General features: G+C 48.8%; 2 protein-coding genes across 8 annotated transcripts in view; both read right to left on the minus strand.

Annotated features, from left to right (window-relative positions):
* The window catches only part of LOC100847782 (uncharacterized), a 46,703-nt gene extending 41,498 nt beyond the window's left edge, over window positions 1-5,205 (minus strand). For 2 of the 7 annotated variants that reach the window (XR_009493182.1, XR_009493183.1), the window contains exons 1-3: window positions 4,022-4,069; window positions 3,011-3,599; window positions 355-424 (exon numbers count right to left, since the gene is read on the minus strand). Coding sequence is in view for 3 of the 7 variants with exons in the window: in XM_024986403.2 (XP_024842171.1) it covers window positions 355-424; window positions 3,522-3,599; window positions 4,022-4,042 (169 nt within the window). In the remaining 4 variants the exon portion in view is untranslated. The other 5 variants (XM_024986403.2, XM_024986401.2, XR_003032957.2 and 2 more) reach the window with 4 other exon arrangements.
* Window positions 5,206-8,418: 3,213 nt separating this feature from the next.
* On the minus strand, window positions 8,419-11,809 carry OXSM (3-oxoacyl-ACP synthase, mitochondrial). Its single transcript, NM_001075624.2, is given in 3 exon segments — window positions 8,419-8,911; window positions 10,103-11,111; window positions 11,775-11,809. Coding segments are annotated over 2 exon segments (1,383 nt in total). The 5' UTR covers window positions 11,083-11,111; window positions 11,775-11,809; the 3' UTR covers window positions 8,419-8,508.
* Window positions 11,810-15,214: the final 3,405 nt, after the last annotated feature.

Genomic DNA, 15,214 nt, shown 5'->3' on the forward strand with positions numbered 1-15,214 from the left:
CCTGCCACGGCCGCTTGCTTAAGTATTGTTTATAGCTGCCTTTGCACTAGAAGGGCAGAACTGAGAAGCAGCAACTGAGACCATATGGCCCATAAAGCCAAAAATATTAACTCTCCAGCTCTTTACAGAAAAAAACTGGCTGAATCACAAGCTAAAGTCATTTTTGTTCAAAACAACATAATTAGGCTTTTAAAATTCAAGGTACACTGCTTTCATGCAATTCTAAAGAAATTACCAAGATATCCATGACCCTCCTTGGTCCCAGAGATCAAAGCTGAGCCTCAAATAACTAGACAGAGAAAAGCATTACAGCCTCTGCTAACCACAGCCAAGAGTTCCACCCCCTGTACTTACTGGTGACGGTAAAAACAGCTCTCTTGGTTTTTCCAAGGTCATGAACAAACTGCTCTTCATTGCTGTCTTCCTGAAACAGATATTTTAAGTCACTATCAGCGCTAAGTCACTGTTTGTATTGGTGTGTGTGTGTGTGTGTGCGCTGACATGCGTGTGCCGCGTGCTTGGCTGGATTCTGGGAATATGATTTTTGTTCCCAAGAACAATAAGATTTCTTTTCTCAAAAAGTTTACATTCTAACAGAGGGATTTAAAAGCTCAGAAAAAAATATTTCTAAAAGGAGATCATTTCTAATAGTGATAAGAGATATGAAGGAAAAAAAATTGCTCTGGGATGGAGAGAGATAGGGGGTCTCCTTACAATTGGGCGCTAGGGAAGACTCCTTCAGGAAGAGGCGTTTTGCTGAAACCTGAGTGACAGGAGGAAGCCAATTTGCACACACATGAAAAAGGACAGAGCAGAGCAAAGACAGCGGCGGAAAGGAGCTTGATACGCCTGAGGAAGAAAAAGAACACAGTTTGGCTTGCAAGTAAGCAGTACCAGGTGGGCCGGGGCGGGGCCAGCGTCTGCCTTTCATCACTATCAGGTGGGCAGCCACAGGCAAGCCGAGAAAAGACATGATCTGATTTACATCAGAAAAAGATCAATTCCGTCAACAGTGACTAAAATTGTGGCAGGCCCTTTTGGGGCCCCAGAACGAGCTACTATCTAACACTCAGAAATTAATTTTCTGAGGAGGCACACATGCTGACAAAGCAAGAGAGTATATTGGGAAAGGGTACCCAGGTAGAGAGGGTAGGGGAGCCCAGGAGAACCCAGGAGAGGGTAGGGGAGCCCAGGAGAACCCAGGAGAGGGTAGGGGAGCCCAGGAGAACCCAGGAGAGGGTAGGGGAGCCCAGGAGAACTGCCCTGCCACGTGGCTCGCAGTTGCAGGTTTAATAGTGATGGTTTAGTTTCTGGGTTTTCTCTGGCCAGTCATCTTGCTTGGCCCATATTTGTTCTGACTCAGGGTCCTTCCTGGTGGCGAGTGCTTCTCTCAGCCAAGGTGGACTCCAGCGCAAAGGATTCTGGGAGGTTGGCAGGACATATTATGGGTTGGCATCTTCTCCCTGCTTTTGTTCCCTCTGAATCCTCCCAGGAGCAGCACCATGCATCTTGTTGGGGCCTTCTGTTGGGAGACAACTCATGCAAGGGGCCATCATCATGCCTGAGCAAGGCACTTAGTTTCAATCAACAATTCCCTAACAAAATGGACGGTGCTTGGGAAGCAATGAAAAGTGGAGGCAGGAAGACCAGAGATTTGCCTCTTGCAGGAACTCGGGGAGACTGTCAGCTGTAGTGGAGGTGAAGGGCAGCGCTGTGCAGGGGATATTTGGAGAACACCATAAGTCAAGTTTTGGAAGGAGGGGCTGTGGGAAAGCAAACAGGGTAAGATGAGTGCCTCCAACCAGTCTTATGGGTTTTCTGAGATCCACTCGTTTGTTCATTCAACAAATGTTTATCGGGAACACACTGTGCCAGGTGCTGTTCTAGACACCAGGGATCATAGCAGCAAAATTAGCAGCAAAAATCCCTACTCTGGGGACTTTCTTGGTGGTCCAGTGGTTAGGAATCTGCACATCAACTGCCATTGGCCCGGGTTCGATCCCTGGTCAGATAACTAAGATCACGTATACCAAGCAGCACAGCCAAAAAAAAAATCCTACTCCGATGGAATTTATACTCTAGGAGGGAATAGAAAATTCAGAGTATTAGAGGGGAAGACTTTGGGAAGGAAGACAAAGGGAATCATTTACCAAATCCTTCAATTCACCGATTCTGTCTCCTAAACATTCCTTGCAGTGGTTCAAGCTGAAAACAGATGGCAGCTGCATTAAAGCCGTATTCAGGGTGTTAATCAAATAGGAGGCTGTTAGACTGATATGGCTCCAATGTCCTGGCAGCCTGAGTCAGCAAACCAAAATCTAAGGCTGAAATGCCTCAAGGTTATTAAAGCTAAACTAAGGACAGCCAATCACATTCACCCAGCTGAACTTTAAGCTATATCCAACCAGCAGGTAGGTCCCTGCCTTGCTTCCTACAAGCCAGTCTCTGAGCTCCAGCTGGTGAAGCTGCCTCAACACAGTTTGGTGCTGGCTGATTTGAATAAAAAAATGTCCAAATAAGCTCTTAAAATATTTGAAATGCCTAAGTTTATCTTTCAACACGGAGCATACCCGAAAGACACTGAGAGGGGACACCCCCCACTGGGCAGATCTGCAAACAACGCCTCTGGTCCTTCACTTTGGACAGAAGTGAGACTGTATCAGTATTCCTGGACAGTAGCCAAAGGTCTGGGCTTTAGTCAGGGGTCTGGAACGAAAAAATCTGGAAGATCAGAGATGAGATGATCTGGAGTGGAAGCACGCAGAGGCACACACAGACCCTCCGTGGAGAGGACGGACTTGCGTGTCACACGTTCACACCCACGAGAAACACTCACATGATACGCGGGTTGTGCATCCACTGAACAACCCAGGAGACAAAACGACTCGGTCAGCTGACGCTGTCAGCCATTGTCACTGGCCACCCAGAACTTAAAAGGTGCGTGACGGAATAAGTCATCGTGCCAGCGATGGGGGCCATAGACAGCCCAGCACTGTGGACTCCCACTTACCAAGGTGGATCAGCTGCCGCTGCCTCTGTGTGTCCCAGCAAGCTGCAAAGGGAGAGCCTGTGGCCCATCCTCACAGGTGTCGGGACTTCCCTCGTGGTCCAGTGGTTAAAACTTAGCACTGTCTACAGACGGCACATGGGTTTGATCCTTGATCAGGGAACTAAGATCCCACATGTCGTGCAGCATGGCCGGAAAAAAAGGCAGCGTCACAGGTGAGGATTCCAATTCCAGGCGTGGGTTTGCCTTTCCCGCCAGCTCGGCGGTCTGCGGGTCCACAGGCACGGGACCCCTGACAACGCAGCTTCTGAGCGCTGGCTTAAAAACTCAGGAGATCCCCGGAGGATATCTGAAGCTGGCCCCCCAAACACTGAAGGCAAGGAAGAACCAAAGCCAGGCAGGTAGGTGGCAGATTTAATAAGCAAGGAAACTTACACAGGAGGACTGGCTTGGGCCAGTCCAGGAGGCGTCTCCACCCTCCCAGCAGATCTTAACGTTCATACAGAGCCCTTACCCAGTTCAGTCGGGTGTTCCATCCAGAAGTCTCAACACCTCGTTGCTCTCTCTCCAGGCTGCGTCCTTGAAAATGGGACTGTGGGAAAGGAGGGCGGAAGGTACAGTTCAAGGTTGGGGAGGGACTGAGGAGCCTCCGATTGCCTGGGGCCAGCTCAAGGGTCAGTCCAAGGTCGCGTCTTCTTTAAAACGTCCCTCCACACTCCAGGCCTCCCCACTGGCTCCTCCAATCACACTTGCACCCTTGCTCCCTACAACGGGCTCTGAGAGGTCAGCAAGCCTTTCACCAGCATCAACATGGCTTGTGGCTTGTTTGGCAGCAATAGGCACACGAAGAGAAAGCAGAGATCAGAACGATTCCCAAATTAAGTAACACCTTCTCCCCATCAAGAGCCGCATGACCCAAACCACGGATTTACCAAAGTTCCCTTGGCTGGGGGTGGATCACTCAGGGTGTTTGCTTGTGTCTCCATGTGACTTTAACAAAGAAGACATACTCACAGATCCATCAGGTGTGAACATGCAACATCGTGTTTAGACAACAAACACACAGGCGCCTCCTTGTGAAGCAAGCAGTGAGAACCCTCCCAGGCCATTTTAACTTGGAGGACGGCTTTTCTCCCTAGAGGCATTTCGGTGTACAGGGAGGGCTGGCTTTGCCAGCTATTCAAGGCTTGCTGGGTGAACTCGGGGAGGGCTTCTGCGTGGGCTAAAATAGCATCCAGCATCCAGACCAATGGAGGGATGAAGGTGGTGGCCAGGTGATGGTACCAGCAGAAAAGAGAACAGACCCGCCTGTCCTCGAGGAGCGGGAGTTGGGCAGCTTTAGGACCTGACCTGGTTGAGCACACCACACATGCTGGCTGGGGGAGGCAGCCCTGTCAGGTGTGAGATGGACTGGGGTGGGGTCCACCAGACCAGGACCCCTCTCTCAGTGGGTGCACAGTCCACTCCAGGCATACTGCATTTCCACAGGCAGCTGGCAGCACCACAAGGGGTCCGGCGGAGACTGAGCAGTTCCCCCGGACACGGGAGTAGGAAGCAACCCTCCTACCTGGGTGGGACGTCCCACTGCAGCTTCCCGTGGACGCCACCTGTCCCGGGCGTGGGGGCTTGGTGCTCCCAGCAGCACAGCACATTGCCCCGCGGTGAGAAGCAGGGCACTGCTGTCTGCTGACACTTCAATACTTCATAGGGTTGCGATTTTTGGCAGGGCCCCCAGGCTGGCCTAGGGGGCAACAGTCCCTGCCGGTTGATCACTCAAGTGCATAAAGTCTGGGACAGCTTCTTAGTCCACCCAGGCAGGCTGGTTGGACCTGTTAGTGATTTAATCTGCTGCCTGCAGGTTTGAGGGCAGAGGGAACCTCCTTTGAACACCATGCTCCTTTGCTAGTCTCACACATCCCAGCCTTTGACATGTGACCCCCATCACTGTTTGACGAGGGAGTCAGTTCATGGCGCTCTGCTTCTCTGATCAACAGAGGGTGGCGGCCTGGTTCATGTGGCGATGGGAAAGCTTGAGTTAGGCCAGAAGCAGTGTCCACGCAAATCAAAGCATATTTAGAACCCTCACTTGGTTGATATAATCCGGTTGCTGACCCGTCGTTGGTGGGGAACTCCTGGGGGTGGCCCTGGACTCCTCTGGCAGCTGCCGTGGGCACTGTTTAGAACAGGAGGTGCTGCTGCTGCATTAACCAACTCACTGTATTTCAAGGGCAATGCAGGGTCCTGGCAACACGTCACCCCATCCAGGTGCTGCGGCGGATGCCCTTCCTGTGCATCCCACCTACTGATGATTCTACTGAAGGGCCAGTAACCAGGGCTGGTACCTAGACTGGGGCATCAGCCTCCTGATCGCCAGGGGTGTCAGCGCCTCATGAGTGGGGACATGGAAGACAAGTGAGGTGCCCAGTCTCCTGCAGGGGGGACGCAGACGTCTCTCCATACATCCTGACCACACCAGGGGTTATTCATGAAAATCCACTTTCGGGTCCCTGTTGTCTAAGCCACCAGGTTACTCCCTTGAGAACAGCCCGGCTGTCAGGACAAAGGGCAAATGGCCAGGGCTCAGGAGGGACCACCAGCTCAATGCTGGCTTCAGCCCTCAGCTGCTACAGTTCAGCCCCTTGACAAGAACAGATTCTTATTGAATTTATGCAAATAACTGTATTGCCATGAAAATAAGACTACTCATTCTAAAATTTTCTCAGTTCTGGAGAGATAAAGTAGGGAGAAAAAGATAAATGTTTCATCTTTGTTCCCAAGGGTATAAGTCAGCAAATTGCTGATAGTTTAAAAGACAAATGGTTTTCTTAAATCTGGAGAAAACAAAACACTAAAGAATCAACAATGTTTCCAATAAAGAGTTATAAAAATTTTAGTCACCCTCAGCAGTTTTCCGTCAGAACTCTGTGAATCCGTATTCTGTTCAGTGGTGTGATCTTAGTTCTCAGAAAGCTATGACGTGAAGTGAAAGTGAAAGTCGCTCAGTGGTGTCCTACTCTTTAGGACCCCATGGACTATACAGTCCATGGAATTCTCCAGGCCAGAATACTGGAGTGGGTAGCCTTTTCCTTCTACAGGGGACCTTCCCAGCCCAGGAATCAAACCTGGGTCTCCTGTATTGCAGGTAGATTCTTTATCAACTGAGCGATGAGGAATTCTGTATGGGGCTAAGTCCCCAGTAAGAAAAACACCTGGGTACAGAAAGGGGCATGGGGAACAGGAGTGACCCACTCACCATCAGTCCCACTGATCTAATCAGGATGAGGAAGTGCATGCTTTCCATCCTTGCCACCCTGAGCTCTGCAGGGTTAAAGCTCTGAGCTCCAAAGGAGACACACTCTCTGGCCAGGGCACACAGCCAGTGTATTATTAGAGCCAGGACACTCTGGCCTCCCAGTGCCCCAGGGACCAGAAAGGCAGCATACTGGCCGTGGGATTTGACCCCGACCAGCTATGAGAGGCGATGCTTCTTCACAGTGGGACGGGGAGACAAGGATGCAACCCCAGTGGTCCACTTGGGTACCTCCTGGTGCCCCCAGGCTTCCTGATGCCAGGGCTCTCTGACCCCGCAGCAACTGTTGTCTGAGAAAGGTGTGTGGTGGGACTGCCAAGGGCTGGCTTCCAGGAGTAAAGGTTTGAGCCACCAGGCAAGCCGCCAAGTCCTGCCAAGAGAATGGCTGAGGGCGAGGGGAATTTAGAAAGAACAGTGGCTTAGGGAGAGGGTGGCTCCTGACCAGGGTGCGCCAGAAACAGACGCGGGGCCAGGGGCTGCTGCTGATCCCACTGACTGTCCTCTTCCGAATTTTCCTGCAGAAAGGGCTGCCCCATAAACCAGCTGGGAGTAGACGCCTGCGGTACAAGGGGTGCAGCATAGCAGCCACGAGACATGCGCAGTCAGGAACCAAGGAGCATTCATTCTATAGGAGTACATGTATATAAAATTCTAGAAAAGGCAAATCTTATCTACAGTGATCGTAAGCTCTTCTGGAGGTAGGGCGACTGACTGTGAAGGGGCACAGGGAGATTTTTAGAGTGATGGAAATGCTCTATGCTCTTTTATCTTAAATCCTCAAGATTCTCTTTATTGTTTTGGGCTGTGCTGCATGGCTTGCAGAATCTTGTTTCCCCAACCAGGGATGGAACCCGCGCCCTGTGCAGCTGAAGTGTGGGGTCCTAACAACTGGACCACCAGGGAATTCCTGGAAACGCCCTACATTCTGATTGAGGTGGCAGTTCCACAAGTGGAACTATTTTTATCAAACTTATTTGACTGTACACTTGAAATGGGTGCAATTTACTGCATGTAAATTATGCCTCAATTTACAGGCTTGGCCACCGCCTCAGCACAAGGTTGTCAGCCAGCAAAGCCACAACCCATGTGAGCTACAAAATCATTGCTGTTTCCCCTGCACCTTGCAAATTGCCTACAAGAATCTCTCAGGGCCAGCCCTGACCAAACATAAGGGAAAGTGAATTCTGGGAAATGTATTCCTATTTCAGCCTGGCCAGCTTGACAGCTTAGAGAACCATCATAACACTCCAAACATTCAATGGCTTCCAAATACTCTCAGTGCTTTAACAAAACTTAAAAGCTTCTGGGACTTCCCTGGTGGTCCAGTGGCTAAGACACTATGCTCCCAATACAGGGGGCCGAGGTTCAACCCCTGCTCAGGGAACTAGATCCCACATGCTGCGGCTAAGATCTCACATGCTGTAACGAAGACCCATTGCAGCCAAATAAATAAATAAAGTGTGTATATATATATATATAAAATGTATATGAAAGAACAAAATATATAATATAATTTATAATACATATGAAAGAAGAACAATATTATTTTTAAAAGTGAATTTTGTGACCTGATTTCCACCAGACCTGACTTTCCCTCCTGCCCGCTTCTCAGGTTACATGTATTGACATTCAGTGCTGGTGTCTTTCTAGATCTCCCAGTCTTTCCACACTATCCTTGGTGGCCAGTACACAAAACCGCATCCGCAGCTGGCTCCTAATAAACATCAACTGGACGAACTGTGTGCCAGTGAGAATTACGACTGAGGCTCAGTGCACGAATGTGGCTGGAGATGGGCACATAGGCGATAAAGTGCTACGGCAAAGGCCGGCGGGAAGGGAACACACGCGGCCCGTTAGCATCTCACTTCTGTGCTCCCGGCCTCCCAGGAAACCCGTGGCAGTGCCGAGATATTTTTGGTTGTCACCGCTGGGGAAGGAGGGGTCACTGGAATCTAGGGAGCGGGGACGCGGAAGCTGTAAAGCATCGTATGATGTACAGGACAGCTCCCCTTTCCCCAGCAAAGAAGTACCCTGCACAAAACATCCACAGTGCCAAGACTGAGAAACCCAGATAAGAATAAAGGGTGCCTGGGTATCATTATACAAAAATATGCATTTATATAAATGTATTATTTCTCAATGAAGTTTACAACAGTTAAAAACATCAATATTTAATTACAAGTGATTTGTCCTACATGCCAGCAATACAAAGTGTTGCATTAGTACCGCCGAAACCAAAGGAATTGGTGAGTGCAATTCGTCTGTTCTCAGCTTTCCATTCCTGTGCCTTGAGTGGCACGTAATTGAGATCAAAGTGCGGCTCTGTGCAGTCCAGGTTTAGAGTAGGCGGCAGTTTCCGATGGTAACAAGCCAGGGCAGTAAAGGCGGCCTCAGCCGCCCCGGCAGCCCCCAGGAGGTGCCCCGTGGCTCCCTTGGTGGAGGAGACCGCAAGGACGTGTGCGTGGTCTTTGAAAAGCTGTTTGATGGCTTTGTTTTCAGCAGCATCTCCCAAAGGCGTGGAAGTAGCATGTGCATTGATGTAGGATACCTCTTCAGGTTGGATGCCTGCATCTTTCACAGCAGCGGCCATGCATCTAATAAATAAGAAAAAAGCAGTTGAACTCATCAGAACAACGCTTCATTTTAACAAGCCCATCATCTGTGGGCTTCTCCAGTGGTTCAGTGGTAAAGAACCCACCAGCCAACACAGAAGACATGGGTTCAATCCCTGGGTTGGGAAGATGCCCTGGAGAAGGAAAATGGCAACCCACTTCAGTATTCTTGCCTAGAGAATCCCCATGGACAGAGGAGCCTGGCGGGCTACAGTCCATGGGGTCACAAAGAGTAAGACATGACTGAGCGACTGAACACACACTCATTGTCCATAGGACTACAGATAATGGCTACAGAAATATTCAAGTACACTGGATGAAAAGAACCCTTTTCGTTCCCATAACAGAACAGCATCTTGGATTACCACGTGTACTAGAATGCCATCTGCATGGGAATACCAAGGCACCCCCAGTACCCTGGACTGATTCATCACTGTGACATAAACATATAAGCCTATGGATTTTATAATCTCTAATAAAACATATTTCCATTTTATTTGAACTGTCCTTTTTTCCTGGAGGAAAAAGCCATGTAGACTCAGCCTCAGAATAATTTTTCTTTGGGGAATTTCTTATCAGTGGGGTATGCATACAGAGTTAAAATAAGGAGAAAAGATTTATAACTATGATTTAATTTTTTCTTTCACATTTAAATGTAAAACTTTGCATATTTCCCAATAATCTAAAAAAAAAAAAATCCACACAAAAATGTGCCATTATCTTAATGCTTCAAATATCTTTCAAAACCTTCTTATTCAGGCCATAAGAATTCTAAGTGAATGAAGAAGTACAAAGCCAAACCTCCAAACAGACAAATTTTAAAATAAAATATTTCAAAAAAATAAATAAAACATTTCTCTGGGAAAACCTTTGAAAATCTCATAGATGTTAACACTTTTTTCAGTTCTGGGTGCCTCGATTTCCTTAAGAGAAGGAAATATAAGAGTATAATCTGAAGTGTGATGAAGGGCTTCGACCATCTCCTCATCCAGCTGGCTGCTACGCTTGACATTTCCAGTACCAGCAACTACTCAATAAAACTCAAAAGGATATTCAAACGTTTTCAAATATTTCAAACACGGTCAAACACCAAGGCCAGATACTACCATTTCCCCTAAGTTGAGCCTCCAACAGTCTTAGCTGAAGAAACGGGAACAAACGAGCAGTCTTTACCTGAAGGCACCCTCTCCTCCAGGGTCGGGGGCGGTTATGTGGCCGGCATCCCCGGAGAGTCCGTAGCCCACAATCTCTGCGTAGACCCGGGCCCCTCTTCGGAGCGCATGCCTGTGTTCTTCCAAGACCAGCACTGCCGCGCCTTCTCCCATTACAAACCCGTCCCTCTGGGGGTGAAACGGTCGACAGGCGGACTTCGGATCCGTGTTTGTGCTCAGAGCCCGGGCTCTGGCGAACCCAGCAAGGGACAGGGGGCTGATGCAAGAGTCCGTCCCCCCGGCCACCATCACGTCCGCATCTCCGTGGGCTACGAACCTGAACGAGTCTCCCACCGCATGAGCCCCGGTGGTGCAGGCCGTGGAGACCGCGTGGTTGGGGCCCTTAAGCTTATGGCGGATGCTGACTTGGCCTGATGCCATGTTGACCAGAATCTTAGGGACGAAGAATGGGCTGACTTTACTGTAACCTTTGGTCTGAAACGTCAAAGCGGTTTCGGAAATCACTTCGAGAGGAACCATTCCCATGCCGATTGCGACGCCTGTAGCTGCCTGGTCAGCTTCTGATTGAGGGTGCCAGCCCGCATCTTTTAAGGCTAACTCAGCGGCAGCGATGGCCATCACCGTGGGAGGAGACATGGACTTGGTATCTGACTTGGGCACAAAGTTTTGCTCGTTGAACTGCCCTTCATCACAACCTCTTGGCACGTAAGCAGCAACGCTGCAAGGGATGCTCTGGTACTCGTCGCCAACCAGGGAGACGATTCCACTCTCTCCCCGGACAAGGCGGTCCCACACCAGCTGAGTTCCAACGCCAAGAGGGGTCACTAAACCGATGCCAGTGATGACGACCCGCCGACGCAATCCCGGTGCTGGTGCGGTTGCCAAAAACCGCCTTTCATTTACTAATCGCTGGCATGATCTTGCATGTATCAGATGACATTTGGTAATCCTTAGGAAAATTTGCAAGCCGTCGGACAGCATGGTTGAAATTCAGAGGCTCAGCACCTTTCCTGGAACAGAACACAACACGCCCAACAGGTATATTCACTGTGGTTTAGAACACCTTAAAAGGTCTAAGAAAACAACATCCAGGGTGTGGTTTTCAGGCGTTCGGTTGTGAGCTGTTAAGGAAACTTAGGGAAAATAACGTTACTTCATTTTAATTTATACTTATTATCGAACCACTGTTTGGACGCAGCCCTTTTCAGACTCCAATTACCCTAAGATATTCGAAGACAAAGGGGTGAAACGACAATTCATTCGAATCACAGAAACAGAACTTGACTATGAAACACATACGGGCACTCCTGGCCTGATACGGCTGCGGAAAGCATCCTTTTTCAGGATGGCCGAGACCGTATTACATTTAATGCTTCTGGTATTAACGGAGTAAAACACATTTCGGGGCGTAGTCTTCGAAGTAGGGGTGAGAGGACTTTTTGGATCCTCAACACGGAGAGAACCAGGATTTCTGCGACCGCGAAGGTCAAGGGCGAGGGGAGGCCGGGGACAAGGGACGGTGGCCAACTACCAGCACCGCCCCAGACACCCGGGGAGGGCGTGGAGAGAGGAACAGACAGCAGCCCCGGGTCCTCCACGCCGCTCTCCGCACCCGCCCCCGACCCGACGGGGCGCCGGAGCGCGAAAGCCAAAGAGGGGCGAGCGGCCACTACCTGCACCTGGTGCGGCCCGCGCAGCCGCGGTCCCCAGAGCCCGGCGGGCGATGCGCACGCGCACAGGCACGTCCGGGCTCGCTGGCGCACGCGCACAGGCACGTCCGCGAGAGCGCGCACGCATGAACGCGAGGGCGCGCGCGCCCGCTGGGCCGAGCGCCCTTCCCCCGCGTCCCCTTGGCGGAGGTCAGACCTTCCTGGAGGCGGGTCCCGGCTCCGGGCTTTAGGCCACCTCGGCCGCTCCAAGATAAGCTGGAACGCTGGCGAAACGCAAGGAGAGAGCCCGTCAAGAGGGGATTTTTTTTTTTTCCCCCCTAATAATGCCCAAATAGTCTTCTGTTGTGGGGAAAAGGGGCACCGTCAGAATTCTGCTAGACTCCTAGGGAAGAGTTAAAGACGTTCCTGTGTCTTTCCAGTAATTTCTGGATCGCCCACAGCTGTTTGTAGTAGCAAAACAGGCCGAAATAAAATGCCCAACAGCAGGAAGTCGGCTGTGAGTTTTGTTGTTCAGTGGCTACATCCTGTCCGACTCTGCGACCCCATGGAGCACAAAGCTGTGGTACATCTAAATGCTCTGCGGCCACTTAAAATAATTGTGTGTGTGACTATTAATGTAGGGCTCCCCGGGTGGCTCGGTGGTAATGAAAGGCTTGCAGGTGCAGGAGACAACGGGGTTCCATCCCTGGAGATGGAAATGGGGCAACCCACTCCGGTGTTCTTGCCTGGGAAATCCCAGGGACAGAGGAGTCTGGACAGCTACAGTCCATGGAGTCGCTAAAAATGGACTTATTTATTAATGTGGAAAGCCATTGATACTTTGTTAGAAGATCCAAGTCGTAGCTTGTGGTTTTACTTTTTAAAGGGGATTTTTTTTTTGGGGGGGGGGGGTTGTCTGCAAAGTATGTACAGTAATGGTGATGTCCCTCCCACACACACCTTTTTTTCCCAGCGGTGCAGAGACTTGAGGGATCTTAGTTCCCCCTCCAGGGGTGGAACCCAGGACCACCCGCAGTGGAAGCGCTGAGCCCCACTGGACCTCCAGGGAATTTCCTCTCACCCTTATTTTTGCTTAGTTTTGTTTCCTATCTTGTCTACAGTATTCAAATAAGCCTTTCTAATAAACAACTTATGTTTACTTTTACAATGTATTTTCAGATCTTGGAGACAGGAATAGAACAAAGAAAAATGTAGACATTTATTTCTAAGTCTTCGAAAAATTCAGCAACTTATTTGCTCAGAGCTGACTGAATTTATCAAGGGAAAAATAACATGAGTGTATTTTTTAAAATGCAAGAAGTCAGCAAGGTAGTATTTAATGGAAGAGCAAACTCATTGGAAAGGACTCCGATGCTGGGAAAGATTGAAGGCAAAAGGGGAAGGGGGTAGACAGAGGATGAGATGGTTGGATGGAATCATCGACTCAATGGACATGCATTTGCGCAAACTCTGGGAGATAGTGAAGGACAGAGGAGCCTGGTGTGTTGCAGTCCACAGGGTGGCAAAGAGTCAGACCTGACTTAGGGACTGAACAACTACAGCTCATGTGCTGTCCCAGGTGAGTTTTGTGTCCTTTTTCCTTTTTTAGTTTTTGGTCCTGCTGGGCAGCTTGCAGGATCTTAGTTCTCCAACTAGGGATTGAATCTGCACCCTCATCCCTTAGCAATGAAAGCATGGGGACCTAACCACTGGACTGCCACTGAATTCCCTGTCCTTTTCTCTCCTTTAGATAAAGGGTTGACTATATACCTGTCAGCATATTTGTATCTTTCTGGGCAATGTCTCTTGAAGCATTTTTTTTCCAAGTAGAGTGCTTTGCCGTCTTTCCTAGCTCTAGAGGATTTGGGAGAAACTTAGCTTTTCCTGGTTAGTAATGGATTTAAATGTGTCTGGAAATACACTTTTTCTAAAATTGTTCCCTAATATGACCTTGAGTCATCCTTGATCCAAGGCCTAGTCCATCACTTCTTAGTACAACCTTCTTTCAATGATAGTAGAGTTACTTTAAGAGAAATTAAAACAAACATGTGGTTATAAAATACAACTAAATGAGTGAGAAGTACCCAAATTTGCTCTCTCCTCTCTTCATTGATATACAGTTTTCGAGTCACAGTGTGAAAAGACCTAAAATATATTTTATGAAGCCAAACTCATATGTAACATACAGTTTTAACACGCTGTTCTTTTTTCTTTCATACATCACAAAATTATCTTGGATAACAAGTGACAAGTTGATTAAAATATTGTAGAAAAGTAAAGCCACTGATAAGTCATTTCATTTTCATTTCTCCTTCTGATCTTCCCTTTGGTCTGGAAAGGGGTGAGAAGTTTTATGATATTCTAATAGCTGTCTATGGTTTAGTACCATGTGTGCGCATGTGCTTAGTCACTCAGTCGTGTCTGACTCTTTGCGACCCCATGGACTGTAGCCCACCAGGCTCCTCTGTCCATGGGGATTCTCCAGGCAGGCATACTGGAGTGGGTTGCCATTCCCTACTCCTCGGGATCTTCCCAACCCAGGGATCAAACCCAGGTCTCCCTGCATTGCAGGTGGATTTTTTACCATTTGAGTCATCAGGGAAGCCCTTTAGTACCATATTCCTTGCCAAAATACATTGGTATTTTATCTAAAATAAAAAACTTCAAAATGGCCCCACTTACCATAGTCTCTTGTTCAGCCATAGATTTACTTAAATTTTTGTGATTTGGTTCAAAACTGTATTTTGAGGTATAGTTCCCGTTCTCTGTTAAAACATTTCCACCCAAGATGACTGTTCTCTTGCTCTGCTCAACTAGAGTCTGCTTCACCTACATCTGTTCACATGACTGACCTTCCTACATACTTGTCCCAGCCCCAGTGAGTGATTGTTCTAATCTTTAGATCGGAACCCCCCTAACGTGACAGTTCATCGAAGGGGCCGTGAGGGGTATGCCCCTCTGCTTGCTTCTCCTGGTAACCTATGAGCTAGCCGGATGTCAACGTGGGCCCCCTCCCACCGGAAGCAAAGACCCCTGCCATGGTCCTGCCCACCTGCCCACCGTCTGCAGCACACATGTAAGATCCCTCCGTCCATTAAACCATTGATGTCTCTGGGCTCTTTTTTCAGTCTTGAAGTAAGTACAGGATTTACAGGCCTACGGGGTGCAGACCAACACCCAGCAAAACTGAGCTAACTTCTAGATGGACTTCAGCTTCTCTTTTTGCTTGTACGTTCTTTTCTTCAACATTTCTGCCTAACCTGAGCCAGAAACTGGCGTATGAAAATGAATAGGGTATGGTTCCTGCTTTCAAGAAGTTCATTGTCTAGTAGAATGAAATACCTGTGAAGACAAATATGTGCAAAGTACTGAAACAGGTGCTATAATAGAAGAATATAACAGAATTATAATAATATGAAAGAGACAATATAATACTATGGGTCAATACCACCTTCCAAAGTCAA

This window comes from Bos taurus, chromosome 27 (genome assembly GCF_002263795.3).
Source record: "Bos taurus isolate L1 Dominette 01449 registration number 42190680 breed Hereford chromosome 27, ARS-UCD2.0, whole genome shotgun sequence".
NCBI classification, from domain to species: Eukaryota; Metazoa; Chordata; class Mammalia; order Artiodactyla; family Bovidae; genus Bos; species Bos taurus.